The 17,593-nt window shown below is 37.0% G+C and overlaps 2 protein-coding genes across 8 annotated transcripts; one reads left to right on the forward strand and one right to left on the reverse strand.

The window, feature by feature from the left end:
- The first annotated feature begins 1,650 nt into the window (after nt 1–1,650).
- On the forward strand, nt 1,651–8,939 carry rasl12 (RAS-like, family 12). Of its 5 annotated transcripts, none has more exons than XM_047158006.2 (6): nt 1,651–1,955; nt 2,031–2,137; nt 2,581–2,637; nt 3,118–3,191; nt 3,488–3,678; nt 7,083–8,939. In XM_047158006.2, coding segments are annotated over exons 1-6 (813 nt in total). In that variant the 5' UTR covers nt 1,651–1,953; the 3' UTR covers nt 7,465–8,939. The 5 variants fall into 5 exon arrangements, with proteins under 5 accessions (XP_047013962.1, XP_017334510.1, XP_047013963.1 ...); XM_047158007.2 differs by having other exon boundaries at nt 1,652–1,955; nt 7,125–8,939; XM_017479021.3 differs by having other exon boundaries at nt 1,651–2,137.
- Nucleotides 8,940–10,248: 1,309 nt separating this feature from the next.
- On the reverse strand, nt 10,249–16,639 carry si:cabz01068815.1 (Solute carrier family 51 subunit beta). Of its 3 annotated transcripts, none has more exons than XM_017478987.2 (6): nt 16,564–16,639; nt 15,887–15,959; nt 14,470–14,841; nt 13,059–13,160; nt 11,549–11,639; nt 10,249–11,390 (listed from the first exon to the last, which is right to left on the reverse strand). In XM_017478987.2, the coding sequence occupies exons 2-6, from the start codon at nt 15,924–15,926 to the stop codon at nt 11,117–11,119; spliced, it is 879 nt and encodes a 292-aa protein (XP_017334476.1). In that variant the 5' UTR covers nt 15,927–15,959; nt 16,564–16,639; the 3' UTR covers nt 10,249–11,116. The 3 variants fall into 3 exon arrangements, with proteins under 3 accessions (XP_017334476.1, XP_017334475.1, XP_047013960.1); XM_017478986.2 differs by having other exon boundaries at nt 15,887–15,978; nt 16,564–16,618; XM_047158004.2 differs by lacking the exon at nt 16,564–16,639 and adding an exon at nt 16,407–16,454.
- Between the last annotated feature and the right edge of the window lie 954 nt (nt 16,640–17,593).

Consider the following 17,593-nt stretch of genomic DNA (forward strand, 5'->3'; position numbering starts at 1 on the left):
TGATTAATCCCCTTTGTTCTTCACAGGAATGCAGAGCATGTAAATCTGATACTTATGGGTGCATTACTTGGGACCACAATAGAAGTGCAATAGCCAAGGTCGTGCTTTGTTAGATTTCGGACATACCAACTCTCTCATTCATATTCACTCCAGATAAAACCTGAACTAAGTTTTAGTTTAGTGATTGACCTCCAATAACACACAAGTTTAAAATATGTCACCTGGTCTTTTTTCCAATCTTCAACTGTTCATTATAACAGGTAATGCAAAAGATAAGTGCAAAAAAGTAACGATGCAATTAAAAATTATGTGACTGTAAGCACAACATGCTACGACTTAGTATTCAGCAGATTAGCTTATACAAAATATGGACATAGCAGTTATTACAGTAGCAGCCAGGCAAAGTGTATAATAGTGACAAAATAATAAATAGTTTAAAAAAAAAAAAAAATACAGTAGCAGCAAAAAATGCAAAACATACTCCTCCTATCCTCTCATCAACCAGGTATTTAAAGAAAAAACTATATATATATGTACTCAGCAAAAAAAGAAATGTCCCTTTTCTCAGGAGACTGTATTTTAAAGATAATTTTGCAAAATCAAAATAAACTTTACAGATCTTTTTTGGAAAGGGTTTAAATGATGTTTTTCATGATTGTTCAGTGAACCATGAACAATTATTGCACATGCACCGGTGGAAAAGTCCTTAAGACACGAACAGTTTACAGGCGGTAGGCGATTATGGTCACAGTTACAATAACTTAGGACCCTAAACAGACCTTTCTACTGACTCTGAAAAACACCAGAAGAAAGATGTCTAGGGTTCCTGCTCACCTCCATGAACATGCCATAGACCTGCTGCAGGGAGGCATGAGGACTGCAGATGTGTCCAGAGCAATAAACTGCAATGTCTGTAATGTAAGACGCCTAAGATAGTGCTACAGGGAGACAGGAAGGACAGCTGATCGTCCTTGCAGTGGAAAATTACATGTAACCGTGTGTCCCCCCCAGACGTGATGGAGAACTTGCAAATGCCTTGGTGGAAGAGTGGCGTAACATCTCACAGCAAGAACTGACAAATCTGGTGCAGTCCATGAGGATGAGATGCACTGTAGTACTTAAAGCAGCTGGAGGACACACCACATACTGACCCAACTTTGTTCAGGGACTCATTATTCCATTTCTGTTTGTCAAATGTCTGTGAAAGTTGTTCACTTTATGTCTCAGTTGTTGAATGTTTCTGTTATTTACACATGTTAAGAAATTTGCTGGAAATAAAAGCAGTTGAATGTGAGAGGACGTTTTTTTGTGGAGTATATATATACACTGTAGGATCACAGTAGAAACCATCAAACACAAGCAAATAGGAAACATGAAATTCCATTCAAACACAATGGAAATGACATAAGCTTCTAATAGTTATTTTTACTTTCTTTTAAGGACATGATGATGATTATGATTATTATAATTTTCACATCATTTCCATTTTACTTTCTGAGTCATAGTGGTACCCTATAAAGACTCGTTTTTCCCTCTCCAACAGGGTTAAAACATTCAGTTTTTTTTCACAAGGAACAAAACTTTCACATGATTATTTTGGGTAAGGCAAGCAGTGACCCCAGATTGCTTTCTTCCTTTTGGAGGTGCGGTTTCCAGATGGTCAAGAGCAGGCAGACTCCAGCCTATACACACACCAACGCAGCTGAACTTTAAAGTGCTGTCTGTCTCAGACTCTCCGGCTCTCAGCCTTGCCAAATACGATTCATTTCAACAACAAGCCTTTTCCAACTAAATCTACACACCTTGAAGGAGCGCAGAGTGTTGGATTTGCTTGTTATTAAGAAATGTCACCCACTGGAAAAACATACGAGGATGCAGCTGTTTTTCCAGAGGAGTGTCTCAGAAGCTCTTAAGGAGAGCATCCAGGAGAAGCTGACACGGAGCTGAGAGAGCATGTAGACTGTCATTTTTTAAATTTTTTTTAGAAAGAATTAAGGCTTTTTCCAATGCATCATTGCTGTCCTGCTCAGGATGTCTATCATGTTTGGTAAAGCAAGGACGTGCAACATTGTTCCTGAACACGAACCTGCAGAGTGCAATATCGTAGTTCTGGGAGCAATGGGCTCAGGCAAATCAGGTAGGACATTCATAACTATAGTCTGAATTTATTTCTGAAACAATATTTGTCATAATATAAGCTCTTTTTTCAGAAAATAAGTTTACTTTTCTGATATATAAACTTTCAGGAGCCATGAGCTTGTAATGTTATTTTATGAGTTTTATAATCATAATCTGAATGTAATGGTTGAATTGTGAATCTTTTCCATTTTTACTCTTCATTTTATAGACTTATAGAGTCCAGCTACTGCAAATAGGCTATTAGAACGCTGACTAATTGTGACTGAGTAAATGAAATGAGTAATGAGAAGTTTTTTTTTTGTTGTTCTAGTGGAACTATCAGAACTCCCAGCTTATGTTTCTCGGGACACTGGCTTTCCCATGGCCCTAGAGGAACCTTATATAAGTGGTAGCAATTTACTACTTGCAGTCACAGGATGTTTGTGTTCTTCCTCTTTGCAGCTCTCACTGTGAAGTTCCTCACGAAGCGTTTTATTAGTGAATACGACCCAAACCTTGGTGAGCTGCATTGGTTTAACTTTTACCTTAAACCTATAAAGTAGACTAAACGTCTCCAGACTTTTCTCTTTTTGTTCTTTGATCATTTATGACTTCATGTCCGGAGGTAAATCGGGCTGTTGAATCGAGAACATTTGGCCCAGTGTAATTCAGAGAATTTGGGATCAAGCAAAATATCCAATACTTCAAAGCTGTGTAAACCTTTCAAAACGAGGTAATAAGCCCAAGTTCCAATATATCATTCTGTCATCTTGCCTAAACCACAGCCTGTTAAATCATCAGTCATATGGTAACCAGATGGACAGCTGAGACTAAATCCTCTCTTTGATACTAAAAGGGAATCTTTGAGCTATTACATAACTTATGTGGGGAAAATGTCTCACAAAGCGAGTGCACTTGGTTTAATAAGTATAATGAGAGATGTCTTGTAAAAAATGTCTTGACTGGGGAAAAAAAGAGCTTTTTACATTATGTTTGTAGAGGACACTTATTCCTCAGAGGAAATGGTGGACCAGCAACCAGTTCTGGTCAAAGTAATGGACACGGCGGACCAGGTAATGATTGATAGTATGCTATTTATTCAAATGTATTAAAAGTGTTGCTTAAGGATACACATAATATGTTCTTAGCCATAGTGGAATCAGAGAGAGTTTAAAATCTAATAAGCACTGAATAAAAATGATGCATAATATAGGTTTTTAGATGTACCAATAGAATCATCATGATATTATAATAATGTGGTACTGAATACTAAAGTGTTCTTTCCAGCCATTTTTGTTTGTACTTTATGCTTGTAGTATAACAGAAGCTTCAAGCAACTTGATCTGTAGCCTCCTACGTTTTTTCTCAGGATGGACCGGTGAACTGTGAACGCTACTTAGCCTGGGCCAGTGCATTTCTCATTGTCTACAGCATTGATAACAGACTCAGTTTCGAAGTGTGTCAACAGTATGTGGAGGCTGTGACACTGTACACCAAAGGCCTGCACCCTGAGGCTCCCATCATTTTAGTTGGCAACAAAGTGGACATGGAGAGATACAGGTTTATCTAAACTCACTCTTCAAAAATTCTCTTTTAGCAGTTTAGCAGTAAAACTGTCACACTTGCTGTATATTTATCTTGCTTTCAGTAGAAAGCATGAAAAATATTCAAGAAGCTTAAAACTTTTTTTGTTTGGATGTTCGTTATTAAAAAGGTTGACCCTTCAATTCGGACAAAACATTTGAATCACTTCTAATATACAATTCGAATTCTACGTAATCTAAATAGATTGTCTAAATAATTATTCTGGTAAAAGATGTAAAAAGTATAGCTTGAAATTCTCAAATTAACTAAAAGTATGAGAAGGATTCCCAAAAGAAAATAACGTCTGGTTCAAATCACACACTGCTTTTAGTTACACCAAGGAGCAGTGGAAAAATAAAGCTAACTAATAACAGCTTCGTTCTTGAGCTCTCAAAGGTCAGTTAACAGGATAATAGCTGCTAATGCTAATAGCTAGCTGTCACAGTACAAACTGCCTTAATAAACACAAAATGTTTGTAGTAACAAATAGATTACCATGATATGTAATAGGTCTCATCTCATCTCATAAAGGACGTTTCGCTTTTTTAGGAAATCGAACGAGAGATCAACTCAGTGATGATGTCTGATTTTAAAATGTCACCTTATGACTTTACAAATATGTAAAGTGATGTGTACAAGTGATGCAGAAAGTAGATTTCATTTTGTTGTTTCATTTCAAAACTAGATTTCAAAAGTTATAAGTAAAAGTATAATGAAAATGGAGTGGGCACGGTGGCTTAGTGGTTAGTATTTTTGCCTCGCACTTCCAGGGTTTGGGGTTCAATTCCCACCTCCATCTCGTGTGCTTGGAGTATGCATGTTCTCCCTGTGCTTCAGGGGTTTCCGGTTTACTCCCGCGTCCAAAGACATGTATTGTAGGCTGATTAGTATTTCCAAATTGTCTGTAGTGTGTGTGTGAGACTGTGACCTGAGATGGGGTTGGCACCCCATTAGGGTGTTCCCTGCCTTGTGCCCCAAGTTCCCTGGGATAGACTCCAGGCTCCCCGTGACCCTGTGTAGGATAAGCGGTATAGAAAATGGATGGATGAATAATGAAGAGAGATGAAAAAAAAAGTATAATGTAAAAAAAGGAAAGCTACTTATAAAATAGATGAAAGCACAATAACAGACTGGATACTGAACAACTCCACTAGAGGTAAGGTGTGTGATGTAAGTGTGTGATGACTTAGATATAAAGTTTATGTGATGCTAAGCTGGCAGCTAAAAGCTTTCATTACCAGGCACTCAAAGAAGCAAGACTTTAACCATGTCTTGGTTGAATGATTACATTTGGGGTAAGGGAAAATGTTTACATTTATTTTTATTTTTTGGCTGCAAAGGAGCATTAAGACATAATATAGCATGAGGAAACAATATTGAGAGATAGGTTTGACCAATCAGGAAGCAGTCAGTGATAGCTGAGCATTTTTAAGTCTTGTACACGTGACTGCCAGAAAGCTGGATTGAATAAAAGTGTCTGCCAAATGAATAACACTTTTTGGCAGTCTTTGCTTTCTTTCCTCAAAAGCTCATGGATTGTGTGGTATTCGAATCAAATATTGGCATCTAACAGCTGGGTTTTATTGCAGGAAATGTGCCTTGCTAATTATTTATACAAGAGGTGATTTACGCAAGGCTTTTAAGGAACGCTTCATTTTATGGAGTGTAGTGTGAACGCAAATGTTTAATCTTTCATTTTGTGTGTGGTTGATATTCCATCAAAGTCCTTCAATAGACACCAAGCTTAAAGACGTGTCCGTGTCCGTTTCCGTGTGTGTGTGTGTGTGTGTGTGTGTGTGTGTGTGTGTGTGTGGGTTAAGGAATTGATCTAATCTTAAAAGAATAGTTAGGCAAAAATGTTCCCCTTATAACAAATACAGACATGTTTGGTCTGTTGCGTGCTTCCTTAGTCTTGCACTGAAGCTACATGATTAAAGAGATGGTGGTGATAATTAATGGAAAACTGTTTTACCTAAAAATATTTCCCATAGATACCAGACCACACACTTGCTTCAAAACACATCCAGGTCTTAAGTCGTGACGTGCCAACGTGAACACTGTAGAATCCCTGAACCTCGTCTCATTATTTCGACTTAATAACTCTTGCTATTCTGTTGTTTTTTCAATGTAATATCTCATTCTTTTTGAGTAATATTTCATTTCAACTGTTGCTGCAAAATATGTTGTAATTTTGAGCTAATATCGCAGCATTTCAATATAATAGTTCCTTATTTCAAGTGATTATCTCGAAATAGGGAGTTATTAAGTCATGATAGCATATTATTAAGTCAAAATAATGAAATAACAACAGAGGACTTTTCTTTTTTTTTTTTTTTTTACAGTCTGTGCTTCAGGGCTTCCATAAGGACACTGTATGGAAAAAAAGCTTGGAAAACGGAATTGCTTTTTTCCACAATGCAGTTTGGTATCATTCCACCCCCTTGGTCCGGCGTCTCAGAGTCTGAAGCAGAATTGTAATATTATTTAAAGAATTTATGTTTGCTGATAAAACAAATACTATCATACTATTCTGTCAATTGCAGCAAATATATGAAAATCTAGCTATGTAATTAAGGAAAAGATTTTGAGTGAAATAGACTTCCATTATTTGTTAGCTAACCTAATAGCTTCAGTGCAGATCTAAAGAAAATGACTACGATTACATGCACATGAAATTCCGTTTACGGGTCTATATTCGGCTTGCAGCCATATTCCGAATACGATGTTTATACACGTACATGCATCGGGATATTTCTGTATACGTAAATACAACCATTTATCCCGAGTTGCCATACCTAGCCTATTGTACAGCTAAGCATCTTTTAGCACCCACAATTCTTTGCAGACTGAGCATGCTTCAAAACAAATTCATTTAAGATAAAAAAAAAACGTTATAAAAAGATAAAGATAAAGAAAAACCGAATACGCACGTCACGTGACCATTCGTGCACACTGGGCATGCGCAAACGAGTACTGAGCATACATCTCCTTTCAGTGGATTTTCTGGATAAGGTGTTTACATGCATAATTTCTGATTAAGACAGGTATATTCCAGTATATTCCAGAATTCGGGGTATCAGAATTGTGTCTTAATCTGAATTGGGCAATCGGATTGCGGGTCCCGGAGTGCCCATATTACTATTTCCTTGCTCCCAACACATGTGATCCAATTAATCAGCTATATACCAGCCCCTCCTGAGTTGAAGTCGGTGTGAGAAGGTGGGAAATCATTGAATCTGCTGGACAGGTGCTGTAAAAAATCATGGTTTATGAAAGTACGAAGGAACAGATTGTGATGTAAATAAGGTCCACATTCCTATAAGTTCTTTTTCCTGGCATAATTTTTGGATGAATGATTTGAAATGTTTTACTCTCATTAGCTGTGGAACTGATTTTGGTCTCCGCCTGTCTCTGTATCTCAGACAAGTGAACAAGACGGATGGTGCGACCCTGGCTGCCCGTTTTGGCTGCCTGTTTTTTGAGGTCTCCGCCTGCCTGGACTTTGTGTCTGTGCAAAACCTCTTTTACGAAGCCGTCCGGGAGGTGAGGCGTGAGGCAGAGAGGAGCCTTTCACTCCGGCCCCTTTACATCAGTGAAGACAAAGCACCAATCAGCCTCTCCTCTGCCTCGCTTCTGTCACCCTGCTATAAGGAGCTGCCCACTCCGGCCACAGCCAAGCTGGTGACTGTGAAGTCCTCGAGGGCCCAGAGCAAGCGCAGAGCACCCACACTCACCCTCCTCAAAGGCTTCAAGATCTTTTGACTCAACACTGCCCCCTTATGGTGCTGAGAGGCGCAGTCAGACTTGAGGACTCTTGTTAGACATCAACCTGCTGATCACGTACCTTAATGATAACTTAGGAGCACATAACTTTTTGACTATAAAAACTATGATATCGAACTACATTTATGTCATTTCTAAAAACAAAAAATTGCTTTGTTTACTGTTTCTGCATGGGATTCTGATTGCATTAGCTTAGTAAAAGTGCTTTATTCAGCACATTAGAGATATTTGATGTGAAATCGCTAATAGTTCTTTGGAATGAGGAACTTTCCTGTGTTATATCACCAATGTATGAAATGATAAAATTCATGTGCCAGAAATGATGGATACCAAAAGCAGGATATTGTACATGTCAGGTCAGATTTAATAATTAGATTGTTATGTTCCAGTTAACCCAAATATAGTCAGTTAGCCAAGACATATTTGGTGTCTAAGGTTTGCTTCTTTAGTTTACACTGGACCTGCAAGGGTCATGTAGCCTGCAAATAATGATAGTCTAGCTCACCCAAAATGTTTTCCATAATACATACCCAAAAGTTCTTGCACTTACTTTTAAATTACGTTGTTGAGCTACAGATGCCCCCCCCCCCCCCCCCACACACACACACACTTTTTTTTTTTTTTGTAAAATAGCAGCGATAATCTATATTTACACTTTTTTTGTGTTCAAAGTGGAACTATATTATCATCAGAATAATGTCCAGCTTTCTGGTACAATTTTGCGTTCTCAGTTCAAGAGGAGTCAAGGAAGCATGACATGATACAAGACAACCAAGCCGCCAGTGTGTTAGCTTAGTAAAACTGAGAAGGATTGATCCATATTCGATCCTGAGCTTGGGTTACTGTCTGTGTGGAGTTTCATATGTCTTCCCCAAGTCTGTGTGGGTTTCCTCTGCATTCTCCTGTTTCCTCCCACCTCTGATATGAGGAAGTAGGTGAATTGCTGACTTTAATGGACTTACATCCCATGCAGGGTGTTTTCACACCTCATGTCCAGTGTTCCCAGCACAGACTTTGGAACCATCACGACCCTGACCTTACCCTGACAGTTACTGAAGATGAATGAAATGATGGCTGTTGCATAATATTACATATTACATATGTTAAGCCATATGGAATAATTTTCTTCATTTTTATAGATTGTTGTAAGACCTTACTGAAGAACTGGATGTGTGGTAAGACAGATATTCACAATGTGTGAGTGTATATTTATGGAAAATAATTATATTTGGCTCTGAATGCCTCTTGGACTTGGCCACATTACCTACATCAAGTTTTTAATGCAACTTTATGTAACCATCTAACGTCTAGAGAAGCTGCATTTTATCTGCACACAAGGTTTATGAATATATTTTCCTCGTAACAACTTGAAGATCAACAATCTCCTTATGGCAGATGGATCAGATGCAAGAAACCTCTGTATATGTGAGTTAATTAAATATGACTCAAACTTGTTTTTATTCATTTTTTTCATACTTTTGTTATTCTGTAGTGCACAGGGGGTTAATGAATAGCACATTTGCCTCACACCTCTAGGGTTGGGGGTTCAAATCATGCCTCCAGTCTGTGTGCACAGAGTTTGCATGTTCACCCTGCGCTTTTGGGGTATTCTCCAGGTACTCCAATTTCCTCTCCCTGTCCAAAGACATGTTGTAGGCTGATTGGCATTTTCAAATTGTCCATAGTGTGTGAATGGGTGTGTGAATCTGCAATGGGTTGTCCCCTGTTTTGTGCTGCAAGTTCCCTGGGATAGGCTCCAGGCTCCCCATGACCCTGTGTAGGATAAGCGGTATGGAAAATGGATGGATGGATGTCATTCTGTACTTTGAAAGCTGACATTGCACTGTCTAAATTTATATTATAGATGGTCAAGATTTTATTTTAGAGTTTGTCTGCACATGTCACAGCTCACAATGCCACCATGACCCCAAAGGCCACTTGTCTTATCTTGTATCTAAATGGTGTTGATGATTTAAACATCAGTCAGATATAACAATTCATTATAATATTAATTATATATAATATTCAGTATAATACTGGCTGTTGGTACTGCCACCACTCGATCATAAATCATACCTAGAATATAGAGCAATGAAATATGTTATTTAAAAAAACAAAACAATAAATACCGATTATATTGTGTAAATACACTTGAAGGCAAAAACAGGATAAATCTAAATATATAGCCAAATCTGTGCAGTAATGTAAAACATCAGTTAATTTTACAATTACTGTGGATTCCAGTAGCTAAAAGTGATAAACAGCATTTTCAGATTGGTATTTTAGTACTCATACATGTATTTATAAGATGACAGGAAGATGTGTCCTAAATGTAAACCTAATTTCATCTGTTTTTCACATCATAACAAATAATTCCCACTATCTGTCATTATGGTTAGTATCATTTTTGGACATATGTCAGTCTCAGTGCTGGAATATTCCTGCACGGCATAGTTTAGAGTTTTTCCTGGTGCATTTCGCCAGATTTAACTTGTTTAACTGACTCAACCTAAGCCCTGTTTTTTTGTGTCTTTATCCATCATGGACTCAATCAACATTTAGCAATTTATCAGCCAAGTCAACATTTTGCCTTAACATACTTTGAATTTGGAGCTGGTCAGGGGAATTGTAAAAATGACCCTGAATACCTTCAACATGACCTCAACATTCTCAAAACCCAGTTCTTAAAAATGACCTTTAGAGGTATATCTATATGTAGATCAATTGGACACAGACACTATAATTAAAGACATCTAACATATGTCTGTTCTAACCACAGCACATGCCAAATTGCTTTATTTCTCTTATACCACAGACAATTGCCAATTATTAAAATTTTTATAAAAATTTATACAATTACAATTTATAAATGAACAACCCATACTTTTTTTTATCCATTTTTAGCTACACATAATGTTCATGACACAAGTTGGTAAAAAAACAACAACACAACAACAACAAACAAAAAATGCAGATTGTCATTTTACAGAGGAACATGCAAAAAACCGTCGGTCCCAAAGACTTTGCCATGGTGAATAATTACTGACTGCTACAAAGTGCTGACACTGGAGACTCCGTCCATGAATGTATCATTACAGAGAACATCACCATATCAACTATTGTATGCTTTTTTTGTTAAATAAGAAAATGTGTATTAATTTGTTTATTTTGAGTTTTGATTATGTTGAGCGTCCACCATACAAGTCCCTATGAATAATTTGTTACTATAGAAACGATAAAGTATTAAAACGAGTGCATTAATATGAACCTGTCAGAACTGCTTTTATAGATATTTAAACAGCACCTTTCGCCCAATCAGATTCGAGTAGATAGAATAAGCATGCTCTGTCTTGGACTCATTGACTGTCTCATTGACTAACTCAACAACACCATGCATGTTTTTTTAAAAGCTTGATCTACAAAGCAACAGTAACCAAGTGCGAGTAAGGGCCTTTATGTGTTGAAATTAAGAGCAAAGTTAGAGCAAAGAAAGTCTGAAAGAAAGAAACAAACTGTGCAGTTTTCTTAACCAGCCTTTTAATCTATGTACATTTGAATTTTTATTTTTATTAGAATTCAAGGTAAGAAATAGGAATTTGTTTGGAGATTTGTTTTGTCTCTCAGTCCCACATCACTTGTCCTCCTCACCCTCCTCTTGAGAATCAGAGTAGAGTTTGGAGACATTTCCATCCTTCCACGTGACCACAATGTCACCAGGGTTCAGAGCCTCAATCTCACTGGCTCCCTCCGCTGGTAATTTGCTGTCTAGTTGTCCATCTTGGCCAGTGCAGGAGTCGTTGTCCTCCTTGATCTCAGTGATGACTCGAAGCTCCTCCACTTCCACGTTCACTGTGGCAGGAGATGCAGTGGTGGCGGACTTGTACTTGGCTATTTCTCTCCGATGTCTGCAAAATAACCGTATTATTTACCCATTCTGTTCAGACATACTCAATAGATTCATTTTCACTTAATGACTTTTCTCTAAAGCTTAACCATTTGTAATCAAGGCATTCATTTCTCAGTGCAGTATATTCATTGTGATTTCATGTGTGTGAATACTGACTTGTTACCCATCGTTCCCATGAGGCAGAGCACACATCCCAAAAGCAGAGCCACGAGAGACAAGCCCAGCATTGCAAATTTCCAGGGTGTTGCTGTAAATAAAAGTGAGCCACTTGTTAATTTGCTAAACATTAACTACCATCCTCACCAGGTTTAATATATTGCTAGACATGCCAGCATTATTTGAGTAGAACTATAAAGCAAAGAAGCTTTGTAGGACAAATGGTTTGGCAATAAATGAGCTTTAAACTGTTTTCCACATGCAGTTGATCACTAGCAACAAGATGACAGGTAGATATTTGCTTTTTAAATAAAGTTTTAAATGAGCTATGAGACTAATATAGCTAACAAGTAATGACAGTGTGACTACAAAATATTTTCTATTGATATCTGCCTCACACTGCATCCATTTCAAAGGTAATGCCATAAAAATTTGTAATTTAGGACTGAATGACTCATCTATAAAAACATAAGGTTAGGACTGTAAGGACACTGGGGACATCAACTTCTTTCTCTTTCAGCTGCTTACATTAGGGGTCGCCACAGCGGATCACCCGTCTCCATTATGGAAGTCCGGTTTATGATCCGCATGTTCGATTTGGCAAAGGTTTACCCCACATACTCTTTCTGATGCAACCCTTCCATTTTCTCCAGGCTTGGGGCCAGCACTGAGACTGCACTAGCTTGTGCTGCACCATCGTAGGCAAGGCGTATTGGGTAAATTAGATTTTTACTCCATTGCTCAATTATGTGTAAAAGCATTTTATAGGTTATAGGTGGTGAGGTTTTATGAGTGAACTAAAGTTCATATGCCCCAATTTATAGCTACTTTATGATGCCAGTTTTATTTTTATGAATCGTATTGCATGATCTTTATCTTTGTGGTATTGGTCAGAACTTGGACTGGTATAGTGTTTAATCATATGCCTTTAATATATCAGTGACAATATTTTGTTTAGCCTTTACCAAATATTATATAAATATTTTCTAAGTGTGTGTTTTCTTAGGATTAAGCAGTATTTTTTACTTTATTATATATATATATATATATATATATATATATATATATATATATATATATATATATATATATATATATATATATATATTTACCATATCCAAGGGGACAAAAGTGGCAGCCCCAAGTTCACGTTGTAATGAGTGTCATGACAGTAAATAAGCAAAACAATCATGCCTAGTGAGTATGCCTAGTGCCATACCTATTATACATTAAGCCAGCAGTGTCAGTCTCAGGTCTTGGAAAGCAGCTCTGCAAGGTTTAGTATTTTAATAGTTTAACACACCTCCAGTGGCATCTCAAGGGCTTGCTAATTAGTACAACTTGAATCTGTTATTTTAATTCAGCAAAATCACTCAACTGTGCAGTGCCACAGCTCAGAACTGGAGTCTAACCTTCCTTCTCTAAATCATGATTATTTATATTCATGTATATGTATGTGACCGGATATATCTTCCATAAGAAATGATAGAAGTAGCAGACGCATACTCACCGTCTTCAGTGCGGTAATACCACCTGAGATACTCTCTCTCTTCCTCTGTCATTGTGTCCTCCATAGCTGGAAACTCATCTTTCTCACTCTGCCTTCTGGACCCTATTTTGACAAATCACAAAGGTCTTGTCTTCTCTCATCCGTCAAATGACTGTGTCCTTTACATCAGTATAATAGGTTCAGTTTAGCACCAATTTGTCATCTGTGGTGACCTTCTCATGCTACACACTGTAGCTAACACTGTAGTTAACACTAGACTTCAGTGTTCAACTTGAGTTCAGTGAGTACCCCTGGCCCTACCTCAATAAAATATATGTATATGCTAAAATACGCAAAGACTTGTAATGAAATCAGGCTTCTCCTTTGCCTCCCTAGAAGACATGAACTCCATGTCATTTGAAAAAGCATGTTGAGGGAGGTTTTGCTAATTTGCTAACATTACCTGACTATATTTAATAAAGTTAGCCTGCTTTCTTTGCTAATGGCAATAACTAGCATTACTTCCAGTACCTAACATAAATTAGTTAAGTCAACTTCTAGCTAATGGTAAATATTGGTTATTCACATGATATTTTACTTCTGATTAATTCATTAGCAAACTACTATATGTAGCGTTAGGCATGCATATGACCAGCAAACTTACAAAGATTGAATGATGTTTTCAGGCAAAATGACGTAGTTGCTTTAAAATGAAAATCATCTTTTAACAACATTAAAAGTTACTATTCACATGAAAACATGACATTAGCTTAATTTTAATCAGTTAAAACATTTAATTTTTACCTTTTGATATTTGAGTAGATTAAACCGTAGTCAAGACAAGCAAATTTTTCACTTGTGTACATTGTTGGCTGAATACTTTCACTTTTATCAGAGTAAGATTTTGACACATAATCTCCATGCATTCATCTAAGTATAAGTTCTCATTCCTTTCTATTGGACATGTGGAGAATATTATATACCGTATACTGTACATGTATACTACTGTGCTGTTTCATGCTTGATTCTGATTGGTCAGAAAGTGTTGGTTAATCATTTATATAACCATATGGCTCTGACAGTAGTGCCAGCTGCAACGTTTACATGAATGCACTTGTAATGTGTTATTGTATGGAGTTGTACGAACTTGTATGCTGAATGCGCCACGTTAACAAAATGATTGTTAGTATTGGCACATTGTGCTTTGGGATGTGCTGTTATTGTTTACACACCCCCTGTCTTTCATTATTTTCTTACAACAGAATGCCCAATCATGCTTAATTGCTTACTTGACTGATATTTCATATATTGGTATACTAATTTTGATTTTATTCAGTCTCTCATTAACAGTGCACTACTACTATATTTAAACACAATATTATCTTGTTACAATGGCCTACCAACATGTCACAGTTTCTTATCTGGGACTCACTCAGCTTCTCCTGACAGATGTCTCCTTGATCCAGAGACTTCCACCTGGTGCTTTTCCCCATGTTGGTCAGAAACAGTCTTCCTCTGTGCACACCTAGCTCCAGGGAATGACTCAGGCTGATGAGCCTGTGGTTCATACACTGCCACTGCAGATCATCTTCACCATCACACTCGAGAGTCTGGATTGGGTCACTGTGGAAGGCAGACAGGCACCTTTTTGTGTATACATTCATGAGGAACCTCCGCTCTGTCCAGATCCATTGCTGGAGCTCTGAGTCCACACTGCATCTCTTTAACTGAACTCCAGCATCTCCGAGGGAGTCCTCAAGGCACTGGCTTTCCACAGTGTTGTGGATCATGAAGCTGCTTGTTCCTGCATGAGTCAGGTATATGATGAATATGAATCTGTTAACATTTTAGATGATGAAAGCACATTTTATGAATTCCTAAAGGGTTTTTTCCAAGTATCTTGAAAAATCTGCTATAATCCATTTGTAGATTTTGTCTTTTACATGTGCTTCCATTTCAGCAGGTAAATCTACACAGTGTCTGTTATGGTCTGTCTGTTATTTTTACTTTTACTTGTTATTTTACTTAAACCACATTTTCCTGTAATGTTAAATTTGTTGGAAAATAAACATATGGAACCTTTGGAAATCAAAAACTTGGTCACAGCAATGCAGAGGACATAAAATAAACAATAAGTAACTTGTAATTCATTAATTATAGTTTCTGTTTAGTTAATAGTAGTTACTATTTACTAATTAATATTGAGTTATTCATTTCTTCCTGTGTAGTTAATCATTAATGACAGATGCATATCCTAAAGTCTTACCAAATAAACATCTAACACAAAATTTGTATAAAGAAATAATGCATAAGACTTTTGCACAGTGCTGAAAAGTATTAATTTCTTTTTCATTTTCTTTTAATAAGGATTAAGGGCATCTAGTTAAGGATGCAAAAAAAAAAGTGATGATATGAAGCTTTCGCAAAACAAATAAAGCCAACGCTCAGTAACATGAATGCGTGGCACTGTGTGACACATTTACAGCGTTCATCCGTACATACTCAACTAACTACATTTGTTAGAAAATATCATAGTAAGGTACAAGCAAAAAATAATAACTGTGTGAGTGTGATTGTAGCTGAGGTTGGGGAACTGTCAGAGACAGAATTTAGAGTGTGTATATACTGTACATACAGTCTTAGAAAAAAGTGTTTTTCGTGGATTCATAATAGACATAGACAAGTTTGTATGAACAGTAATACCACATATTCCAACATATACACATCTCATATTTTCATGTAATCAAATCAAAAAGGTGCATGTTTTCTTGTGTAAGCTCTGTGAGAAAATAATTTAGTTGCCAAAAAGTATTAGCTTGTCTAAATAGGTCAGATAGAGACTACTTTACCTTGCCACATGAGGCACAGTGTTATCCACACCCACAGCATTTCTGCAAGATGATCCACTGCAGTCTTCAAGCACTGCATAAGAAATCACAGTCTATAATAGATATTGTATGTACAATGAGGTCAACTTGCCCTGTTGTTTTTCCCACTAATTTATATTATCAAGAGGCATCATCTTCATAATAAACAGTCCTACAGAGTGTGTGCTTGCTGTGATCCTTCTATGATTAGAGGACGGGAAGGCAGATTTGAGCATGTTCGTCTTTAATTTGTCAGAGCATGCCTGTTTTTACATCAGTAACTCCTGGTTTTCTCTCTACTCCTCATACGGAAGCTAAAGCAGCACCTAACAGATCTACTAAACTAGTGACATTTACATGCTTAAAATTTACATGGTTAGCTTTGTAAGTTACAAAATACATATAGTAGGAATTGGAATGTTCATAAAAGATGCACATATCCCTGGCCACTTGTTGCAAAGACAGCCAACATGCAGTTTAATTACAATGACACTGATCATACTATCATTCTGTAGTCTTATCTGTAATTCTCCACCAGACAGATATGATTGGAGACTACTGTGAAACATCCAGGCCCTGAAAATACAACCAATCAACCCTTAATTGATAAATCAGGCTTATCAAAATCATGATATAGGATGAAGAAATCACACACACACCTGGAATACACAGCTCAGGCATCAGTCCGAACAGGAACAGAGTATATGCCTGCACACGCTGGATGTACTCAAGGCAGGCAGATCCAAAGGTCACATGGGAGGAGATTTATCCAATTTATTCTTCACATTTGACGGTGCACTTTATGTCTTTTACAGGCTCTCAAGAGGACAGTTTTAGAAAATAATGACAGAATGGGATTTCATTGGATTTCTTTTTGGATAGTTGGCTTGGCTGACTTTTTAGCAAACTGCATACAATAATAATTATTTAATCATTATAATTATACTTATTTGTAATTATATTTTTATATCAATTACTATATACATGTTGTAGGTATGTGCTGACAAACTGTGATGTTCAACATGTATGAAAATGCTATTTTTTGTTTTTGTATATGTGTATAGCATTGTTGGGCAATATTTACTGCATGTGCCATTCAGAATGTAGCTGTCTTCTAAGCTTCCTTATTCTAGATACATTTCAAGGAGATCCTTCTTGGAGATGGCTGTCACATTATTCTGTTCACCAGATGAGAATTTCATGCATGTTAAAAAAAAAAAAAAAAACATGGCCAGAACTGCCACTACAGATACATTTATAAGGTAGAAATCACAATAGTAATATTTGTTGTATAAATGTCACTGTAGAAATATTTTCATATCGTATATGTAATATGAACATTAAATCTGAAAAACCATTGGCTCTTATTTTATATAATGATACATTTGTTTATTTCAGTTAGCCTGTAACCGTCCCTACTCCACAAGGCCATTGTTGGATGATTGGTGTGTGTAGGTGTTTGGTCAGCCTTGTGGTTTGCCTTGTGAGCACACACTGTTTCTGACTTAGCGGTCAAAAACCCTCCACACACTGTGTTCAACGTTTTTTTTTTTTTTATTATTATGGCAGGAGCTTTGAGTCACACCAAGCCAATGACCTCAATGTCATTGACTCTTTAATGAGGTTATTGTGAACTGCAGCTTTCATTCGGAAACTTTCATGGTTGTTCATGTCATTTACTGTAGTATA

This window comes from Ictalurus punctatus, chromosome 10 (genome assembly GCF_001660625.3).
Source record: "Ictalurus punctatus breed USDA103 chromosome 10, Coco_2.0, whole genome shotgun sequence".
Taxonomy (NCBI): Eukaryota; Metazoa; Chordata; class Actinopteri; order Siluriformes; family Ictaluridae; genus Ictalurus; species Ictalurus punctatus.